Source organism: Labrus bergylta, chromosome 23 (assembly GCF_963930695.1).
Source record: "Labrus bergylta chromosome 23, fLabBer1.1, whole genome shotgun sequence".
NCBI classification, from domain to species: Eukaryota; Metazoa; Chordata; class Actinopteri; order Labriformes; family Labridae; genus Labrus; species Labrus bergylta.
This window is the reverse complement of record NC_089217.1, coordinates 18,274,862-18,294,489: the sequence shown is the minus strand read 5'-3', so window position 1 is coordinate 18,294,489 and position 19,628 is coordinate 18,274,862. Positions and strand designations below refer to the sequence as shown.

At 39.6% G+C, this 19,628-nt stretch overlaps 1 protein-coding gene across 9 annotated transcripts in view; it reads right to left on the bottom strand.

Annotated features, from left to right (window-relative positions):
* The window catches only part of osbpl8 (oxysterol binding protein-like 8), a 109,306-nt gene that overhangs the window by 30,715 nt on the left and 58,963 nt on the right, over nt 1-19,628 (bottom strand). Inside the window, exons 1-2 of one of the 9 annotated variants that reach the window (XM_065951100.1) lie at nt 16,029-16,277; nt 10,030-10,306 (exon numbers count right to left, since the gene is read on the bottom strand). The exons of 6 other annotated variants lie outside the window; for them this stretch is intronic. In XM_065951100.1, coding sequence (XP_065807172.1) covers nt 10,030-10,180 — 151 coding nt within the window. In that variant the 5' untranslated portion in view covers nt 10,181-10,306; nt 16,029-16,277. Of the gene's footprint in view, nt 1-10,029; nt 10,507-16,028; nt 16,278-19,628 lie in introns of those variants that run through there. 2 more of the 9 variants (XM_020649521.3, XM_020649516.3) reach the window with 2 other exon arrangements.

Genomic DNA, 19,628 nt, shown 5'->3' with positions numbered 1-19,628 from the left:
TAAACATGGTTTTGCAATATAACGAAAAATGAACTTTTAAAAGAGGGAGCTGAGCTTGAAGGCAAAGCTTTCGATTTACTGGGCTATCTTCTTTCCAACCCTCACCTTAGGTCATGAGCTATGGGTAATGACCAAAAGAATGAGATCAAGGATACAAGCGGCCCAAATGAGTTTCCACCAGAGGGTGTCTGGGCTCAGCCTTAGAGATAGGGTGAGGAGCCAGTTGAGGTGGTTTGGGCGTCTGATTAAGAGGCTTCCTGGACGATTTGGAGGTTTTCTTGACACGCCCAACTGGGAGGAGAGCCCGCGGTAGACCCAAAATTGGCTTAAATTTTGTGATTAAATATCCCCTATAGCCTAGGAACAGAATCCCCCAAGAGGAGCTGGAGAGAGGAAAGTCTGGGTTGACTTAATGCGCTTGTTTCCACTGCTACCAAACCTTTGATAAGTGCAAGAAAATGGATGGATGGAATAACTTTTAATGAAGTCTTGCTTACAATGAATGTAAGATTTGGGTGCCAGTACACATTTATTCATCAGTGTCTTCTGTAGCACAGCAAGTCCAGAGATGGCATAGGATTCTATTTTTCAAATCCTGTGCCGTTAGTCATTTCAGGTGCCTCTTTTATCTTATTGGATGGAATCTGACTAAACCTTTCCTTCATTAGATTCAAAATAATCCACTATGAGGTATCTCTCATGTGGAATTTACATCTTTTTAAGCCCATATGAGCCAAAGGGTGCACTTCTGAATCATGCAGAGTGATAAGGACAGTCCCTGGACTTAAGAAATGGTTCTTACTAAAACGCTTAAGAACATCTTTGATTAGAGTTTCTCCTGCCGAGGCCAATGGTGGAGAAGGAAAGCAATCACTTATAACCAATCACTGGAAGACTTAAGGTAAAGAGGGTCGATTTGAATTTCATATAGAACGGTGAAGTTATATTTTAAACCAATATTGACAATGTGATTTTCTTTGACATTGTCTACTGCAGCTGCCTTTACTAAGGAGGTGCTTTGTATGTAATAAGCATTGATGTCAACATTTTCAATACTTCCATACTATTCACAAACCAAGTGATTAAAAACAATACAATCTGCATTATTTCAATGATGATTGACAGTATTGAGAAGTACTAAACAGTGAGAAATAAAACAGATCTTCAGTCAGTTTTCTAACCAAAGGCTACCACAAGAGAAACAGAGAGAGTACTGTCTGTGTTGCACAAATATGTTGGCAATGTTTTACATAGTTGCACGATTGAGACAGTGCACAGACGTTGGTAGCCTGGGTGGCTGGGACGCATCTTCCTTGAGACACATGACTGTGGGTCAGAAAAGCCAAAAAGCATGCAAGCTTTCATGGTGCAAAATGTGACCAGATGTAGGAGGACATCCAGGTGTTTTTGGTATACTGTTTATGAAATGCGTAATTCACTAAGTACGTGTATAAAAACAAACCAAGTGACTCTTTTCTCATTGGATTGGTTGATTATTTGCCATCAATGATCAAAACAGGGATTAAGAAAACTATCAAACTGCCATGAAGATTTAAAGTGCTTTAAAAGGAAAGGCTTTGAGGAAAGAGTTTCTTGAGCAAAGATCAGCTGGCAAAGATGTTTTTTTTTGGTTTTTGTTTACCTGTCACAGAGATTATTGTGACACTGCTGACAGATGCCACAAAGTCTGGATGGGGTCAAAGTCCAGTCTCACAGACTTCTGAGACGCTGCTGTTCACCATCTGCTGTATTCTTCGGACGACGTCTCCCTTTGCCCACAGCTGTTAATGGATACCAAACTGCTTGTAACTTAAATAAGCCAAAGATTCAATAATTCATATAGCGTTTAAAGTTTGTGGCATGTTCCCAACACAGTAAGCAGTCTTTAATGGGCTGTCTTTTTGAACAGGCCAAATGTAGTCAAAGTTCTGCAGACCAACTTTTGCACTGTTAAATAAAAGTGCAAAATACATCATTGAGAATAACCTTTATTATGTATCACATCTATCTCCTAGCCTTTATACAAACTGTGGTAGAAAGACAAAACCCTACACAGCTATTTCACATCTTCTTGGCTCTGGATGGAACTTCTAAAACATGTGAAAATTAAAAGATAGAACACAGCTAAGGATTGAAGATCAATGAGAATTTAACATAAACAAGTCGGTGAAAGATTGCTTTGTGAAGATCCTTTGGGATATCAGACTCTACCTAAGCAAAACAGTAAGTTCCAGTTCCAGTCCGTCTTAGTTTGATCTATTTTTTTTCAAGTTGTCTTGCTTTTTATTCCTCACTGTACACATTTCCATTAAATCTTTTCCAGAGATTTGTCAGAACAATTTGTCAAAAATCTTGGTTGTTGTGAATGCATGTCAGGATGAAAGCTTGTGTGTGTTTGTGCGTATGCTTAAGTTGTACAAGTCTCACGTCCCACTGCAGGCTGACTAAGGTATTTGTCTCAGAAAAAGAGCTGCAGTGATCTCACTCTGCTGCATCAAACCTCATAGACGAGAGAGAGAGAGAGAGAGAGAGAGAGAGAGAGAGAGAGAGAGAGAGTAAAGAGACAGAAAGAGGACTAGATGTATACTGCTAGGATGAAAGTCTTTCAACATTAATGCTCTGCCTCACAAAGTAAATACAGTCTAGCCCACACAAAGCATTGCACCAAAAGCTTTGTACTACGGACACAATAACAGAGCTGAATGAACGGAGAAAAATTATGATTAAAAACACTCCATTTAATTCACATCCCCACAAATGTCCAAATACACTAAAACCACGGGACATGAACTTCCCTATCTCTACATGTCTCTACTTTCAAGCCTCAAAAATTGCATTAAACTATGTTATTCATACATTAAAAAAACAGAAAATACTGTCCAATCCAAGGATATAAAAACTGTCATATTCTTTATTGAACCCCATATATAATATGTTGTCCCACCAATGTCTTCTACCAATATGGGCCTATCAAAGAAATACTGATCTTAGTGTGTATGTTTAGCAACAAGCATCAATGCTGACAACGCAAAAACATGATAAATGTGTAAAACCATAGCCTCCTCTTCCTTTAAATTGTTTAATTGTTACCGAATCTGGGAACAATTCTCATAGAGGAAGTTTTTCTTTCTCAAAAATTCACAAAATAGAATACAAAGTATGTAATAAATGTATTTTTCTCCTTTTTTTTCAAATTACACATTTCCTTCAATGGGATAAAACATGTATTATGATATATTGTATCTGTATTAATCATCCTTAAAAAAACATATCAGTTTGGCTCAACTATATTATTTACCTCCTGTAGGTTAAGGACAAGTTCAGCCATTGTGTCGGATCAGATAAACACTAATATATTAAGGCGAGACACCAATTAAAGGTCACATAATCTCCTCCTCTCCAACCAGTTTAAATAAGTCTCAGAGCTCCCCAAAACGTGTGTGTGAAGTTTCTTGTTCTAAATCCACTCTGATCCTGTATTTGATCATGTCTATAAACCCCTCTATTTCAGCCCTGCTCAGAACAGGCTGTTTCTGTACCTTTAAATATGTAAATGAGCTGTGTCTGACCACGCCCTCTCTCTGGAAGGGCTTTGGTGTCTCGGTCTTTCTCGCTCCATGTCCTATTGTTTACGTTGAAAAGTCAGACTCAGAGGGCAGAACAAACACCTAGCTGTGCGAGTGTCACCCACCTGGGGGAGGGGTTACTGCCCTTTGTGATGTCATGAAGGGAAAATCTCCAAACGGCCTGTTTGAGCACAATCTCATGATTGGGGGGTTTGTAGACTGAATAGAGGCACATATTAGTTTTAGAAATACATAGTAAAGTGTATTTTGCATAATATGTGACCTTTCAATAATAATACCTTGATAGAAATATCCCTTAAAAACATCACTTGAATTGACTTTGAAGATTTCCTACTAGTAGATTCAGCTACTCAGACCTGAAATCATCTAAACCCATCTACATCATAATACAGTAAATGCTAAAGTAAAGCACACCTCCCACCAAAGACAGCTTATTTTCAAGCCAAGTATGGTAAAACAAGATTAGACCCTGTTGGGTCTCTTATTATTCCAAACTTCTCACAGCAAAATAATTGGCCATGGCTCTAAAATGGAAAGCCTGAACACTGAACGCTCCAAAACTGGTTTATTATTTCTAGTTGGGAAAGCTCCAAGGCAGTCTATGTGGAGCTGCTGCTGGTGTTTTCAACTCCCACACCACAGATTGAACCAAGATTATTTTAGTCACATTTATTTTAAGCTCATTTTTGTGAAACATTAAAATACCAAGATGTTTACACTTTACTTTATACAATGATTCAAAATAATTAATTGCTTAATGGTGCTGCTTTAATGTGTAGGAAGAGTGAAGGTTTCCATGGCAACTGGTGACCTCAGAACAATAAATGGAGGGGAGAAGCTGCCGGCCAAGTTACTCAATTTAAGGGAGAAAATTGGCAGTTTGAGCTTGCTGAAAACCTGCCATGGCAACAGTGTCATTAGTTTTTTGGGCTCAAAATCATAAATATGAAAAAATGACTCATTTGTCAAAGGACATTTGATACTAATAGGAAAATCTAACTGATTGTGATTTGATAATTACAGGTGGCCTAGATCAGACTGTTAATCTTTATTTAAAGTAATGAAGGATGAAGACATATCGACCATCACCAAAGGAAAACTGGGTAAGATGAAACTGCAACAAAGGAGCATATATTAAGCAACATGGTTTTGCTCTATTTGTAATGTTTCAAGTTACAAGGGAAACAATAGGTTTCTAATGAAAATAGTTGACTGTAACTTCTGCAGGGCTGCTATGATGGTTGGGATGCCGTCATAGCAGCAGAAATTAAACATACTACAAACTACTTCGTGAAACGTCAATAAAAGTAAATGTTAAAAGACTGCGAGATCACCAGTAAACATTTTTCACTGTGCTAAACAAGCAAAAAGACTACTAAAAGAATAAGAATCACTAATGCATTAGGTACAAGGTTAACTGAAAATTATGACATTATCAGAATTCTTTTTCAGATTCTTAGAAAAGCTCTTTCAGAGTCATAGAGGACACGAAACAACACTTTCTGAAATCTCTAAAGTCGTTGTGAGTATAAATGGCTGAAGTCCATTGTCGATAAATTTAAAGGTCATCTCATCGACTTTAAAAGCCCTGCAGGTCCTTCTCATCCAACCTAAAGGCCACCTCTGGTCTCAATCTCTTGTCTTATAGGATCTTAATGGTCAGAGATGGATGTATGTCAAGTGATGCCGACCCCAGAAGAGCCATGATTCCATCTTATTATTAGCCACTACAGTGTAAAGCTTTTTCAACTCCCTTATCAGCTGTATAAAGGCCCCCCTCTTTAACCTTTACATCAACTTCCTTTGCAGCTATTCCCTGGCTACAGAGGCTCAACAGTAAACAACCCAACGGAAAGTGCAAGGTAATCATGAAAGGGTGCATCCGCTCTGCCAGACAACAAAATGTAATATTTATTAGTAATTAGTTTGTGGGTCATCACGGTAGTTCACACTCATGCAGCTGAGCCCAAGTCCTTCATGTTTTTTTTTTCTCCTGGCATCATCTCTGTCCTTTTTTTTTCTGTGCAGACAATATTGCACGAACATGACAACAACTGAGATAAAGTTGCATTTAAGGATAGTTTACCTTCATTCTGTCAACACAGGAAGCTTAAAGGGACAAAATCAGATCATCTCTTGGTAGAGGTGACATTTCCAACAGCTGTCTTGATGAGAGAGGGGGCATTAGGCAGGTTGTATTACCATGGAGTTGTTTTGTGTGGGTGTTCTATTTCTAGTTCAACAAGGCCAGGTTTACTGTCAGACGCTGGCTTGATCCTTTGCCTTTGTCAAAGTCAATGATGCAAATTTTTGTCCTATTCTGACATACAGTAGACAAGAAGGTTAGGGAGAGTTAAAAATAAATGTTTGACCCCTTAATGACACCAGAAAAATAAGGTTTGTCATATTTAGAGCCATTTTCTCTCTCCTAACTGAATTATTTTGTTGGTGTTCCACAAGGTTCTGTAAGAGATCCTATTCCATTTTACATGCCTCCTCACTTGATCCTCCTATCATCACAAATGTGTTTTCAACATAATTGCAACTTAAATGTTCTCATTTCTGCCATACTGGCTTTGACACAAAGGGGATTTTTTTGTCACCTTGGTCATTTCTTGAAGCTAGAATCATAAAAACATTTCTGTGAGTTTTGCATTTTAACTTGTAACTACAATCAAAATCTTACTACAAAACTTTTAAAGTAATTGCTAATAACTTTTTTAGTGACTGAATAACAACGGCTTTAGCAAGTCTATTTTTCCACGGTAGGAAATCAAAAGAATTGGGATATTGCTATAAAAAAAACTTAGTAGGAATTGGAGCTATCGCAAATCATTTAGCATCTTCACAAAGCATCTTTGTGCACTGCTTTCTGTCGGTGCCAGCATGGTTTCGTTCTTTCCAACGGCGTGTGTCATACCATACTGGAAACGTTTCTGAAGCCGAGCGAAGCCCAGCTGGTTTTGCTAGTCCAGAAGATCACACAGGAATAACATACAACCAACATTTAACTTTGCCTTTCTGAGGTAAATTTTCTGTTCTATTGGTGCCTGTTTTGACGTAATTGATATATTGATGGGGTATACGACCCACAGTCTGTACATGGTTTTTTATTACAAAATTGACCGGCTGCTCTTTGCGTTCGATGGGTCTGACTTCCTGTCCGGGTCTATCTCCTCTGCATGCAGGAAGAAGCTTCATATAAAATGCTCTGCAAATATTTCAAGTCGAGCAGAGCATAGTGGCACTTCTGGGACCCGCCTGAGTTGTACTGTGGCATGTGCAGTGGAACCTAAAGGTTACTGTCTAGAGTTGACTAAAGAGGGCAGGGTTAGCAATGATGTGCACGCCGCACGGTGCAGGCAGAACGCAGTGCACAAACATGCTATGGTGTCCGCAGGTAAGTTTACAAGCAAGCATTACCAAGTAGAGCTTTTGACAAAAAATACACAGAGTCACTTAAGGGACTTTTTTTCATGACACACTGACTGAAAGAGTACGGACCTGAATATCTAAAAGCTGAGAAAGAGTACAGAGTCATGTTAGCAGACTACTCTGTCGAGCTGACGTGGATATGAACATAGATGCAGAGAAGGTACAAACAAAATAAAAAGTGAGTCAGTGCAACCTGCCTGCACCAGTTTTCTCCCGAGTCTAAAATAAGCACAAATAGAGCAGAAGGCTGGGAAGTGACTGTGTGGAAAAAACCATGACTCAGACGATGTCTTGCAGATAAAGTTTCTGTAACGCTCGAGGAGAAGTTGTTTGTAGGGGAAAGAAGCGGGCTTGTGGTTAAAAGGTCAGCCGCCTGAATCCCCAGACATGGAAAGGTCTGAGAAAGAAATGATGACCAATCACTACACAGTAAACGAGTGTGGTTAAGAGGCCCTCGAGCAAGGCACTTATCTAACGGAGCAGCTCATCGGCAAACAGCAGAGCTCTGAGGTTGTGCTAGGACATGTCTGTCTGAGTTACTGCATGAAAGTGTGGCAGCGGTTGTGCACAGTCAGCCTTTCCTGGATTAATAAGGTTTAAAACAGTTCTCTGCAAAGGTGGAACAGGGAACATCCAGTCTTTCAGAGCTGCAGGGGGCTGCCAGCTGTCAGAAGCTGTCTGTGTCCTTTTCAGCAGGACAAACAAAGTAAAGATCACAGAGGAAGGCATTTTTAGAAAAGTACTCTGAAGTAATTTAATCCCTACTGTCCTGTAGGCTTTAATGTACTTTTTTAAAATGAGGATCAGACCTTCCTCTCTCATAGAGGTATCACTGTAACCTGAGTAAAAACAAAGCACCTGCTCTGAGGTCTTAGCCTTCATATGCATTAGTTTGCACAACCCTGTTGAAACTGCAAAAGCCCCCCCAATGGTCCCTATTTGTTAACAAAAAGGAGAGAGAGACCTTGAGTCTCAAAGCAAGCAGAGCAAGTCCTCACACAGAAAAAAGTATTTAAATTATAACGCAGTGACATTTGTTAAGCCAAGTTCATGTTGGCTTAACATTGGCAACCTTTTGGTTGTGTAAATCACAAAGTTAGCAGGTGATTGCGTGCATATTTTGGTAATTAAAAGGAAATTATCTGACATTGGGTGGGCTAGGATCAATATTGTTCGACTATTTAAAGGAATCGTTTCAAAGTTAAAAAATATGGCATTGTGACAACCTTACTAAGTTTATGATAATATCTTGGATATATAACAGTGTTGAGTCTTTTTGACCAACAACTTTACAAACCAGACGATCACTGAAGAGGACTGACGATATCTAAATATCTATTCTGAGCAAGTCACTGTCAACGGGTCCATCTTCCCTGGCGAATTTTCCAACACAATTATATGTTAGTGAAAGGGGAGTTGCAGGAGATGTTTCTTGAGGAATACCACACACAAACATTAAGGGGTACACACAGTTACCGTATGCATCTTGCAGAAGCTGATCTCAAATGAAAAAAATTGTCTCTAAATCCCCCAAAAATGAAAATGTGGCCTGGGAGTGCAAATGCACGTCTTTAGTCCACAGGGGCATCTTAAATCAGAACAAACTAAGTTTCTTATTATCTGCCCCAATACTCAACACAATAAAATAGCATTTGTAAAATAAGCAAAGGCATTTAACCAGCTTTAGGGCAGCATTGTTAGCTGTTGCCTTTTGTCTTATCTTTGACTACAAGTTTCACTTTGTTGTCATTTGAATAGCAAGGTAAGAAACAGAATTTCTAAGATATCAGGAGAATCCTCCTTTGCACGTTTGGCTCATTAAATTTCCCTTTATCTTGAACCATGAGAAAAAACAAATCAACACTAGACACAACCTCTCTCTGTGACGTGTACATACAGCTGCAGATGATTGAGCTGGTGTGAAAATAACATGAGAAGTGGAAATCACTGCTAACTTTAGCAAGCTGTGTTAATTAGGCTCCACTTTCAATGTGGAAATTAGCACAACTTGTCAGCTTCCACTTTCTGAGGGGGACACAAACTACACAGAATCCAAATGTTGGATGTTGCTTAGAAACAGATGTCTCCATCCTCGATTACTGGCAACGGGTTGAGGGCTTTTTGAGAAGGGAAAAAAACATCCTGTGTATTCAAGTACAATGCACTTTTATAAAACGCTGCATGAAGCCCCCACATGCACTTCCTATCAACATTAGCCTTCAAATGTCACTCTAACGTGGCCATAAGAAACTCGATGCTTAAGAGCTGTTTCCACAATTAGGTGCTAAAAAATGTGACCTTCTTTTGGAAAAGCGATATAAAAATTATATACAGTTATGATACCATTAAAGCATCGAATTTCTGGCAGAAAAGTGCAGACGTACATATTCAGATTGACTTGAATTCAGTATTACCAGTTGATTATTATTTTTTTTTTAATCAGATTGTAAAAACAAACTATTTCCCCACTATATATTATTCATCTGTTGCTTTGAAGTCACTGCCTTTTGGATGTTTTTATGTAAAAGCCGCTGCACTCCAATTGCCTCTAATAGGATTAATAAAGTGTTTGAAGATCAATTATGTTACTGAGAAATGATTACATTTTATCCTGCATAAAGCATACATACAGTGAGCTAAAGCTGTGCCTTCACTTTTGTTCATGTGGTTCGGTTTTCTTTGTGCCTGCTAAAAAAGAACAATGTGCTTTTGTTACAGAAACACAAGAACTCTCTGAACTCGCTGAATTCACGACAAATTCTCTGAAACCTAAGACCAGGTGGACACAAATCAGCTGAGCAAGTACAAGCTCACAGTGTTGTACGAGAACACTTTTTCACTGCAAGTGTGAAAGAGTCGTCCAATGCAAGCTCCTGCCATTCAACAATGAACGAGAACAACAAGTTAGCAGCCACAGAAGAGAAACTATCAGACACGTTTACACAGCCAAACACTTTTGTGCCACAGCGCTCTGCAAAGCACCGTCTTCATGTGATCTTACACCAACCTGGCAGCGAGATGGGTGACAGCTCGTTATAGCCCCCGAAGGAGGCATTGCGGATGAGTTTGCGTCCGTCTGGGTGTGGCGGTCGAAGTGACGCCGTCCCGCCGCAGGTGGAGAAACGGCGGCGACTCAGCATGCCCTCCTCTTTCATCATGGGGCCGACGGGATCTCCCTCGGAGTGTGGGACGACGGGGGGGAGGAGGGAGTGGGGAGTAGTAAGGAAACTAAAGGGTAGAAGGTCGAGGGGGGTCGGGGAAAGTGTTCGATCCGTCCCACTCAGCTATAGGGAGCCAGGCGAAAAAATCCCATCAGCACACACACAAAAACAAACACACACAGACAGACACTCACACTGAAGCTCAGACAGCAGGCATTGGAGCAGCGCAGTATGCTGCTTTCCTCTACGCTTCCTTCAGTCGACTGCTCCCTCCCTCCCTCACTCACTCACATACGCTCTGGCTCTCTGCTCGCTGAGTGTGTGTGAAAGCAGCAGCCTCTAAGTACTTAATAACAAGCTGAGCCCCTCCTACTCCCTCTCCTCCGGATGGGTGGGAGAGCTGCATCTTAGCTTGAAAAAAGCCCTCATGTTCAACATCTCATCTCATCTCTCTCTGGCTACATTTTTAATTCATGATTTTAAAATACAAAAGGGACACTTCACAGCTCTTCCGTCTTACTTCATTGGATGAGTCATTGTGTTGGCACGTCTATGACGTCTACAATTCTTCTTCATATTAATGTGACCAAAAAAAATATACACAGGAGGATTTTAAACTGCCACACATCACGTGGGAATTTGTAACACGCAGAGACATGCACTCAAGCTGCTGCTAAGTGCCCGCCAAGTGCGATGGCAGCTTTCATTGCTGATGATGGCCAACTGTAAGAAACTTTTGAAGACTTACTCCATGCTTCTTCTTGCCAAAAGCATTGTAAACAAAGAAGTCAGAGCATGCTCAGCAGGACAGCTCCATTTCATCTTCAAGCATCTTTTTCTGCTCTATGCTGCTCAGACAATAGAAGTCTAAATCATTGTATATAGGATAACATGTAAGCAGATGCCGATATGGTAAATAGTTAATGGCCTGCACTTACATAAAGTCTTTATCGTCTTTCAAGAACTCACAGGCCGTTACACTCAAAGTCAATATTCTCCTTTTGGCTGGAGGAACAGTAAAACGTCAGATTAGCTGCTCCTCATACCGCCACGTTAATGTGATAGGCTCATATTGACATTAGTACCTGAAGCTGTACCGGTTGTTTGTTATTACTTGCACACATTGGCCTATCACAGACATATTCAGATGGACATTTAGTTTTTCCAGTTATCCCCTAATATGACTTACGGCAGAAATAAATGCATGGATTGGAGTGACTAGGATTGCATCCTAATGTAGTTTGTGCAGCTGAGCAAGCTCTGACTCAATTGTTGATAATACTTTCAGAACTGTAAAAGCTGTAAGAGCATCAGAGAATCACTGCTGAGCAGAAAGTGGGCCACTAAAAACATCTGAGTATGTTTAATGACCTTTAAAATATATTTGCTAATAGGTAGCAGTCTTCTGAGTAACTTTGCAAAGTAAAATAAAAGCAAAGTTTACGCACAAGTTTGTTTAAATTGGGTTTCTCATTCTTGTTTCTTTGCTGATGTTGTGGCTTGTTTTACTTCTATGTTTGTCTCATTTCCTTTTGTATGGACGCAAGGAAAAATAGTAGTTTTCAGGTTATAACTGATGGGGATGTTATGCAAGGAGAAAAATTAAATGCCTTTTCCATTCCTAACATTGCAAATTTTCCTCTTAAAATCTGTATTTTTCAGCCAAAATTGAGTACAAAATTCCTAGCTTCCTAACTGCCTAGCTGCAGATGTTTTTCCGCTGTTGTGTACGATCCAGGACCGAGTGATGCCTACTTTGTTTATAGCTTTATCAGGCAGGCAGCAGGCCTTGCTTTCTGTGGGTGGACAATCTTACAGTCTGAAGAACACACAGTCATTTCCCAGTCTGGTGTGGGTTTACCAATCTAAAAAAGGCCCATGAATACATACTGGCACTTTAGATGCTGTGGTTTAAGCTCTGAACAAAAGAACGCAGACTCCTCCATCAGCATCTTACAGGTTGTTGGCCTACACAGAGCAAAAGTTATCAATAAATATCCATATTAAAAGCTGTGAAGCTGTCCCTTTATGAGGCAGTATGTTCATGCTCTGCTTTGTTCTTATCCAGACATTATTGTCCTGTCTTCATCTCTCAGGTAACAGTGCTGGTAAACAGGGACTGCTAAGCATTAGACTGCACACCCACACACAAACACATCACAAAGAGACAGCTCAGATGAGGACAGAACGAAGCACTTAATCACACCAGAAGTCAAATAAACGTAATTTACTTCCAAGCAAATAGCTGCAGGAAAGTTCCAAATTCAAGTTCATCTTGCCAGACTTTATTTACTGTATTCAAGTCTTCAGCTGGAGGGTCAAAAACAAAAAAAAAGTCTCCAGTGTGGTGGTGTTGAATGCAGCGATATCGACGTGCTTCCCCTGAGCACAATAAATATTGCTGGAAACAGATGCTTTGTCTGCAGCAGGGCAGGTGGAGCTGACTGTAAACTGCCTTGTTTGCAGACATCTGTGACGCACTGAGGACAAGGTTTCCAAGAAATGTTATCTCAAAATGCAGCTGTATTTTGGAGGAATTAAATAAGGCTCATGTTGTTAATTTTTTTCTCTGTTAAAAAGCTAAACTTTTTAAGTTTGCTGTGCTGAAGGCTTTGAGAGTTCATAATATATCATGAAGCTAATTTGTCACATTTTACCAGACTTGGTGAAGTCAAATTAACTGTGCAAAGGCAGAAGCTGTTTGCTGTATGGCTACACAAACAGATAAACTGGGCATGGGCCTTTTTCTTGAAAAACTATCTGCACATGTCTGCAATCGTAATGTTGTTTTTTTAAAGGTTTATTTTTGGGCTTTTTGCCTTAATTTGATAGGACGGTGGATAGAGTAGGACATCGGAAGAGTGTGGAATGACATGAGGGAAAGAAGCCACAGGTGGGACTTGAACCTATGCTACCTGCTTGGAGGACTAACTTCCTAACTGCTAGGCCATCTGTGCCCTGCGGTCGTACTGCTGATGAGCATTAACAATCCAGTGGCACATTTATCTTCCTCTCGCCTGACATGTCCTTCATTTATGATCTCAATTAAATAAAATAAAAAAGCTGCTGGCCTTGCATCATAAATACTCTCCATGGAAACTTTTTTTAAATCTAAGCTAGCCCTGAGAGAGACACATCATAACTCTCTGAGATAGGTAAGGCTCCAAGTTAAAGCTGATAAATCTTCATCTGTTTCTATATGACTCAACTGCACTTTAATTATCACAGGTAATTAGTTCTGGATGTAGGATTCAGATCCCAGACCTAATTAACCTGCCAACAGAAGAAAAGTCCATCTCTGCTGCTCCAATAGCATTTGAGAGAAACGTGCTAAGTATAGCCATCATCTGGGCCATGTCTAAAGTTATTTCTAGTTGAGTTAGGTCTGACTATTGAATTGACTCTTGGCTAAAATCCCAACCTCATCTTATTCAATTACTGAACAAACAGCGCTAATCCATAGCTTAGCATGGCTTTAACCCACTGTAAACATTCTGTCGGCTTTCAGTCTGTCATCCACTCTGCCTCCTGCCTTCCCACGGACTAACATTTTGATTTTTGCACTCAAAATAAACGAATGCAGGCAAAAAGAAAAAACCCTTTTCACTGTCAACAAATAGTTTAATTCACCGCTGGAGGACCATTAAAGCTCACAAAACACAAATGTGGGCATGTTTTGAATATCAGCTGTTTGGCTTAACTGGCTAGATGGAGTTACTTGTGCCCAGCGTCTACCTGCTCCAATGCCTTATGTGTCATGTGTATCAAGTGAGCTGGTGTCGGGTAAAGGTAGAACTGGCACTCCAGATAAGCTAGCTGAGGGGTTAGGGAGGTCTATCGCAGCCCTGTGGAAAAGTAACCCAAGACAGGCATTGATTCCTACGAATTGGGCCGAAATTATTTGTAGATTTAGATCCTTGATCCCAGACAGTTGCTCACACTCATAAGCCGCACTGGTGTCTTTAGATCTATTAACATAAGCTGATCTTTTCAAAGCTTTGATGTCTGTATGAAATCTATAGTGCATGGACTGCCAGGACATTTGATTGATTGCACTGACCAATCGATATTCAATACTTTTCTTTTTGAAAATGATTGTTTTTATGATTAATTGAATGAAAAAACTACAGATCAATATTTTTTACCAAAATTTGCAGTGAGCGGGAGAGACGGAACACTGTCTAAATTTGGAAAATGTGTTTTGTAATTTACACAATGTGCATGAGTTGTTGTTTTATTTTTTGGAGGGTTGTTAAAAAGAATCACATTCTAAAGAGAAAATCCTGCAGACTACTGTTGCTCGGCATCACCAATTCATTAGAAACAATTACAACACTTCGGCCCCTCTTGACACACTTGATAAAGGTTCAGAGGGACCGAATTGCTGATGCCGAAGAAGAGTAGTGTGCGGGATTCTGTCTTTTGAATGCGATAGTTTGATTTCCTACGCTCCTACTTCATAAACTTGTTGGATGTTCGAACACCTTCCTTTAAATAAGGTGATGAAAAACAAGAAATTAACGTTAATTGGGTGCTTGGAACTTCTATTTTTCATGCCATGGTATAAAAACCGATGTCAATAACGTTACATATTTAACTTAAAACGGTATCAGAGTTTTAAAAAATCTGGCATTGTGACAACCCTAGTTTGTCTGCAGCAAAACAGTCTGAGTGGGGATTAAAACAGGTGGGACAGATTCAATCAGGTAAACCATAGCACCTTCATCAGGTCAATAAAAAAGAGATCCTGTACTTTACTTTCCCTTTTGTCTCAGCTGTCTTTTTAGATGAGCTATAACTAAAGTAACTTTTGATTAATTATCGTGGTTTGTTGCTGCAAACATGTGCACCTGAGAATGTGTTTAGGCTACAACTAAAGCAATTAGCAAACTGCAACTGTATGCACAAGCCAATTTTAAATTGTCAGCTTTACAAACATCACACCTGCTTAACATCAGCATGTTAGCATGGTCACCATGTGCAGGATAACATCTTGTGGGGATCCAGCTTAAAGCCTCACAGTACAGTACAGTACAGCCTTTAACAGCTGCTAGTACAACTACGGATTCTCACACTTATATATGCACTTCCTTTACCAAATAGCTTAAATCAAAGACCAAGTTTACACGGAAATATACTGCTTACGGAAGAGACAACATTAGATATAATGATGTTGGAAAACAATAAAAAAAACTTTAAAATGAAATCAGCAACTCAAGAACACTGATGTATATTTCAAAATGTATATTTCAAAACCACCAAAGGACAATCATCTTGCTTTGCTGTCATGCACAACTTGAATAAAAGAGTTTAAAGACAACAATAAGCTCACATAAGAGTCTTCAGAATCACACATCAGGCCCAAAAACGTGACCATACTGCAGACAAACTATGACACAGTAACCCAGGAGCTGCAATTCATCCGATACCATGCAGTGCAAGTGATACACCCACTGCAGACGAGCGGACAGACATATATAGTCTTACATAAAGGCTACAAAGAGACCCTGTAAGCCTGGGATTAGCTCTGCAACAAAGAGGCTTTTTGACATTAGCCTGAAGGCGTCTTCTGATGTATTGCTCTTCTTGAAGTCGCACTGTAAGTACAAGCAGGCACGTTAAAGAACAGACAGTCCAAATGACAACTTTAGTTCGTAACAGCCACTGAACACTGGTGTGGTCTTCGTTCTGTCCTCATGAGAAGCCTCTACAGTAAAAGCACAAGTTAAAAGCTCAACACAGAAGGCCAGCACAGATCAGAAATCTTCTTGGAAGAGGAGGAAGGGAATGAGAACTGGAAAAACATTAAGTGCTAGTTTTCCAGCGTTGCTACTAGATACTGTACCTTGCTTTCTTTTCAGACTAAAACTTGAAAGGAAAACTGTCCCAAGGTCATGTGTTGACAGGACTGTAATCTCAAAAAAATCATGCTACTATCCCTCCAGGTTTAAATCCCCATTTTGTCAGGCCAGGCAAGCGTTCGGCCGTCCGAGCATCTCAGGCCCGACGGCCAACACATCCTCTATCATCTTCACCCAGTCTTTCTTTAACTTCAACACAATCAACAGAAAATATCTCTGATACGAGTGCGTTCGGACCTCTCAGGGCTCAGCGACTCATTGGATGGGAGTGTAAACGGAAAAAAGGAACGCATGACAGCCAGTGGCTGAGGTTGCTGATAAGACCAGCCCCCTCCGTGTTGTTAACGCCGTCTGGTGGAGCATAATCCCTGAGGCTGAGCTTAAATCCATGGTGACCCCACCTGCTCAGTCATCCTCCTGCACTACCTTGCACTCCGCCGTTCAACTCACTCCAATTCAACTTTTGTACTCCCCTTTCTTTTCTCGATTCTCTCACTATCTCACTGCTTTTCATCACATACTTCTCCCACAGTACCGTCCTGTCGGCAGACTTTCTGTTTACCTGGAGACAGGACAGTAAATCAGGGAAAGGCGGTTAAAGCGAGATAGTCTACAAAGCTGATTGAAGACGCCTTATCAAACGGCCTCCCGGTTTTATTTCTGTTCTCCATGAGTCATAAAGAACGATAAAAAGCTCACTTGGCAGCCTGACACCAGAGTTTGTCTGTGCGTATGTGATGATGCAACAAAACTCAGACTCAACTAAATAATTCAAACTGCCAGCTTGATTATGAAAGCACTCTGCAAAACTAGTTACACACAAATGTATGCTATAAATAACCATTTGGGCACTAAAAGCCCTGACTTATTTTTGTCATACCCAGGTTGATTTGGAACAACAAACAGAATGAATCCAAAACACATCAGGAGTTGGTTAGACTTCCAAATATGTGTCACAGTCTGGATACTCTGGCCTCTACATTTTTATGTCTGTTGCTTCATCATAATCCAGACTGACAGAAGTGCATTCACTGCTTTTCTGCATTCCTAAAATTGTTTCTCTGCTACCATCGTCTCTCATGAAGAATAACTTATTTTCTACATTTATTTCAAAGGAGCAATTATAAACTGTAAATATTAATGGACGAAGCCTGAGTGACGTCACCCATCTGTTCCTGCAGGGGGCTCTGGAGGATCATCAGCAGCAGACGCCATGTTGGAAATCCTGTCTCAGTCTAACTTTCAGTCAACTTATCGACAGGCTGAGAGCTGGAGCTGAGGCGGGTTTTAAGCTTCTTGAAGAACTGTTGCATCACGCCCACCTGTCAATCATGTCAGCTACATGCCTAATACCTATTGTTTTCAAAATCAAAACAGAGCCGTTTAAAAAAATTCACCCCCGTACAGTGTGTGCCAGTGATGACAATAACTAATCAGACCTATTTAGTTTTTTGTTCCAGGCTGTAAACATGTTAATTTATGCTGTAAAAACAGCTTTTTGCCTGTGGTGTGTATGTGACCTCCTGAGTTCCTGTAGCCATTCTCAACACATGTTGATTTATTAGTTATGCAACACTTTAGACAAATACAAGACCTACAGTTAGGTTTGTTTTGCAATGTATTCATCTTTACATACAAAACCTTTGGAACATTATATACCCATGTAATGAAGAGTATTAGAGTGATTACTTGTTCATAAATGTGGACAGATGTTCTCTCAATACAATCAGAATATTCCTCGTCAATCTTCGCACCTCAAGTGCAAATTTTCACACAACTCCAATCATGATCTGATTCCAGATATAAATGTGTCACTGCGACAATCATCACCTCATAACTCTGGAGTCTGAATTAAACTCACAACTGAAGCCCAGTGAAATATCTCAGACATCTCATCCAGCAGTAAATACCAAGACAATAACTACAGCATCCTAAAACATGAATGAAGGGATCCACACACTGTCATCACACTGACGCATTTACAAAGGGCAAGCGCAAGCAAAATATCAGTTGCCATGGATACCCATTTCTTTGCTGCATGGAGTCGTGGATCAGAGAAAAAAAGCTCTCATGCTTTACAGATGCAGTCTCTTGTACAGACAGCACGTGTGCTTGCAGCTTTGCAGACTGTTGCTTTGTAGTTCATCACGTTCATCAAAGACGAGCTCGGAAAATATTTGAAACTAAGATTTTTTCTTTATTTTTATGTTTAAATGATTCAGACACACATTGTGCAGGACACATACCAGGCAACAGCACAGCATACGTTCTTATACTACCAAGTCTGAGTGCACTGAGGCATGTCCTATTCTTCATGAACACAAAGACAGGCAGGAGTGTTTTATTCCAGATATGAGACAGCAGGTGAGAAGAAGAAGCTCGTAATGAAGCTGCATCGATGATGCACATACACACACAGACACATCAAGACATAAAGGGGAAATCAAATAACTGTGTTGTGTAATAACTTCTATGTTGTGCTTACTCCCTCTTGTGGTAGGGATTAGACTCACAGCCTTCATTTAACAGGGTGGGAAAAAAACTCAACAAAATGAATGCATACACGTTCAACTAGCTGTCACAATAATAATTGAATGTTATTCAAATATGACCAAAAGACTTCAACACTTACTGTTAAAATTAACATTTAAGCATGTTTGAAATTTGGAAACATCAAGTATTATGGGTATCTTGTTTTCAAGCATTTGAATCCCAGAACAAAATACTGCTCCTCCTTAAACTCAATACGGGTTTACCTTTTCTAAAACTGAAATGTAATCCTTTAAAACCCCACTTGTGTTTGTTATTGTTTTTACATTTTCAGCTTTTTAATTAACACTTTAATAATCAATCAACTCAATCTATTAAATTATATTTCCAAACTGGCACGTTTAACATGACTTTGATTTGTTTTGCATTCAAACAAAAAAAATCTATAAAATGTTATCGCAAAGTGTTAGGACTCTTGAAACTTAATGTTTAACATTTTGCATTTGTTTTGTCTAATTATCTTTCCTGAATGGAAAATGTAACTGGCTTATAGGGCTTGGTATCATCACCACTGATTGTCTGAATCGATCCAATGCATAAGGTCCCAATATCCATTAATTTAGGGATGTTTAAGTTACAATACCAATTCTGTTTCAATATGATTAGGATTCTCAGAAAAAAATAATATTAAAAAGGTCAAAAATTGCCCATAGCAGTAACATGAATGTACTTATTAAGTCACCTCGGTCACAGAAATACGAAAGACTATATGATTTGAATGGATGAGGGGAAAGGGACTATAACCTATTAAAAGATTGATCTGTGGATTTTATGAATCAATATCAGATCTTTCATGAGAAAATTGATTTAAATCAGAAAATGTATTTTTTAAAGCAAGTCCTTCTGGCTTAGATAAGGTACAATGTGATCAGTGACCTACACCTTTATCTGCCTTTACAGCTGCACTAATAAATAAATAAAAACAATGAAACAAACAACATCAACAAGCCACTAAGGCTGCTCGATTATGGCAAGGATCAAAATTCCAATTCTTATTATTATTAATATTGAGATCACGATCATTAAACAGGATT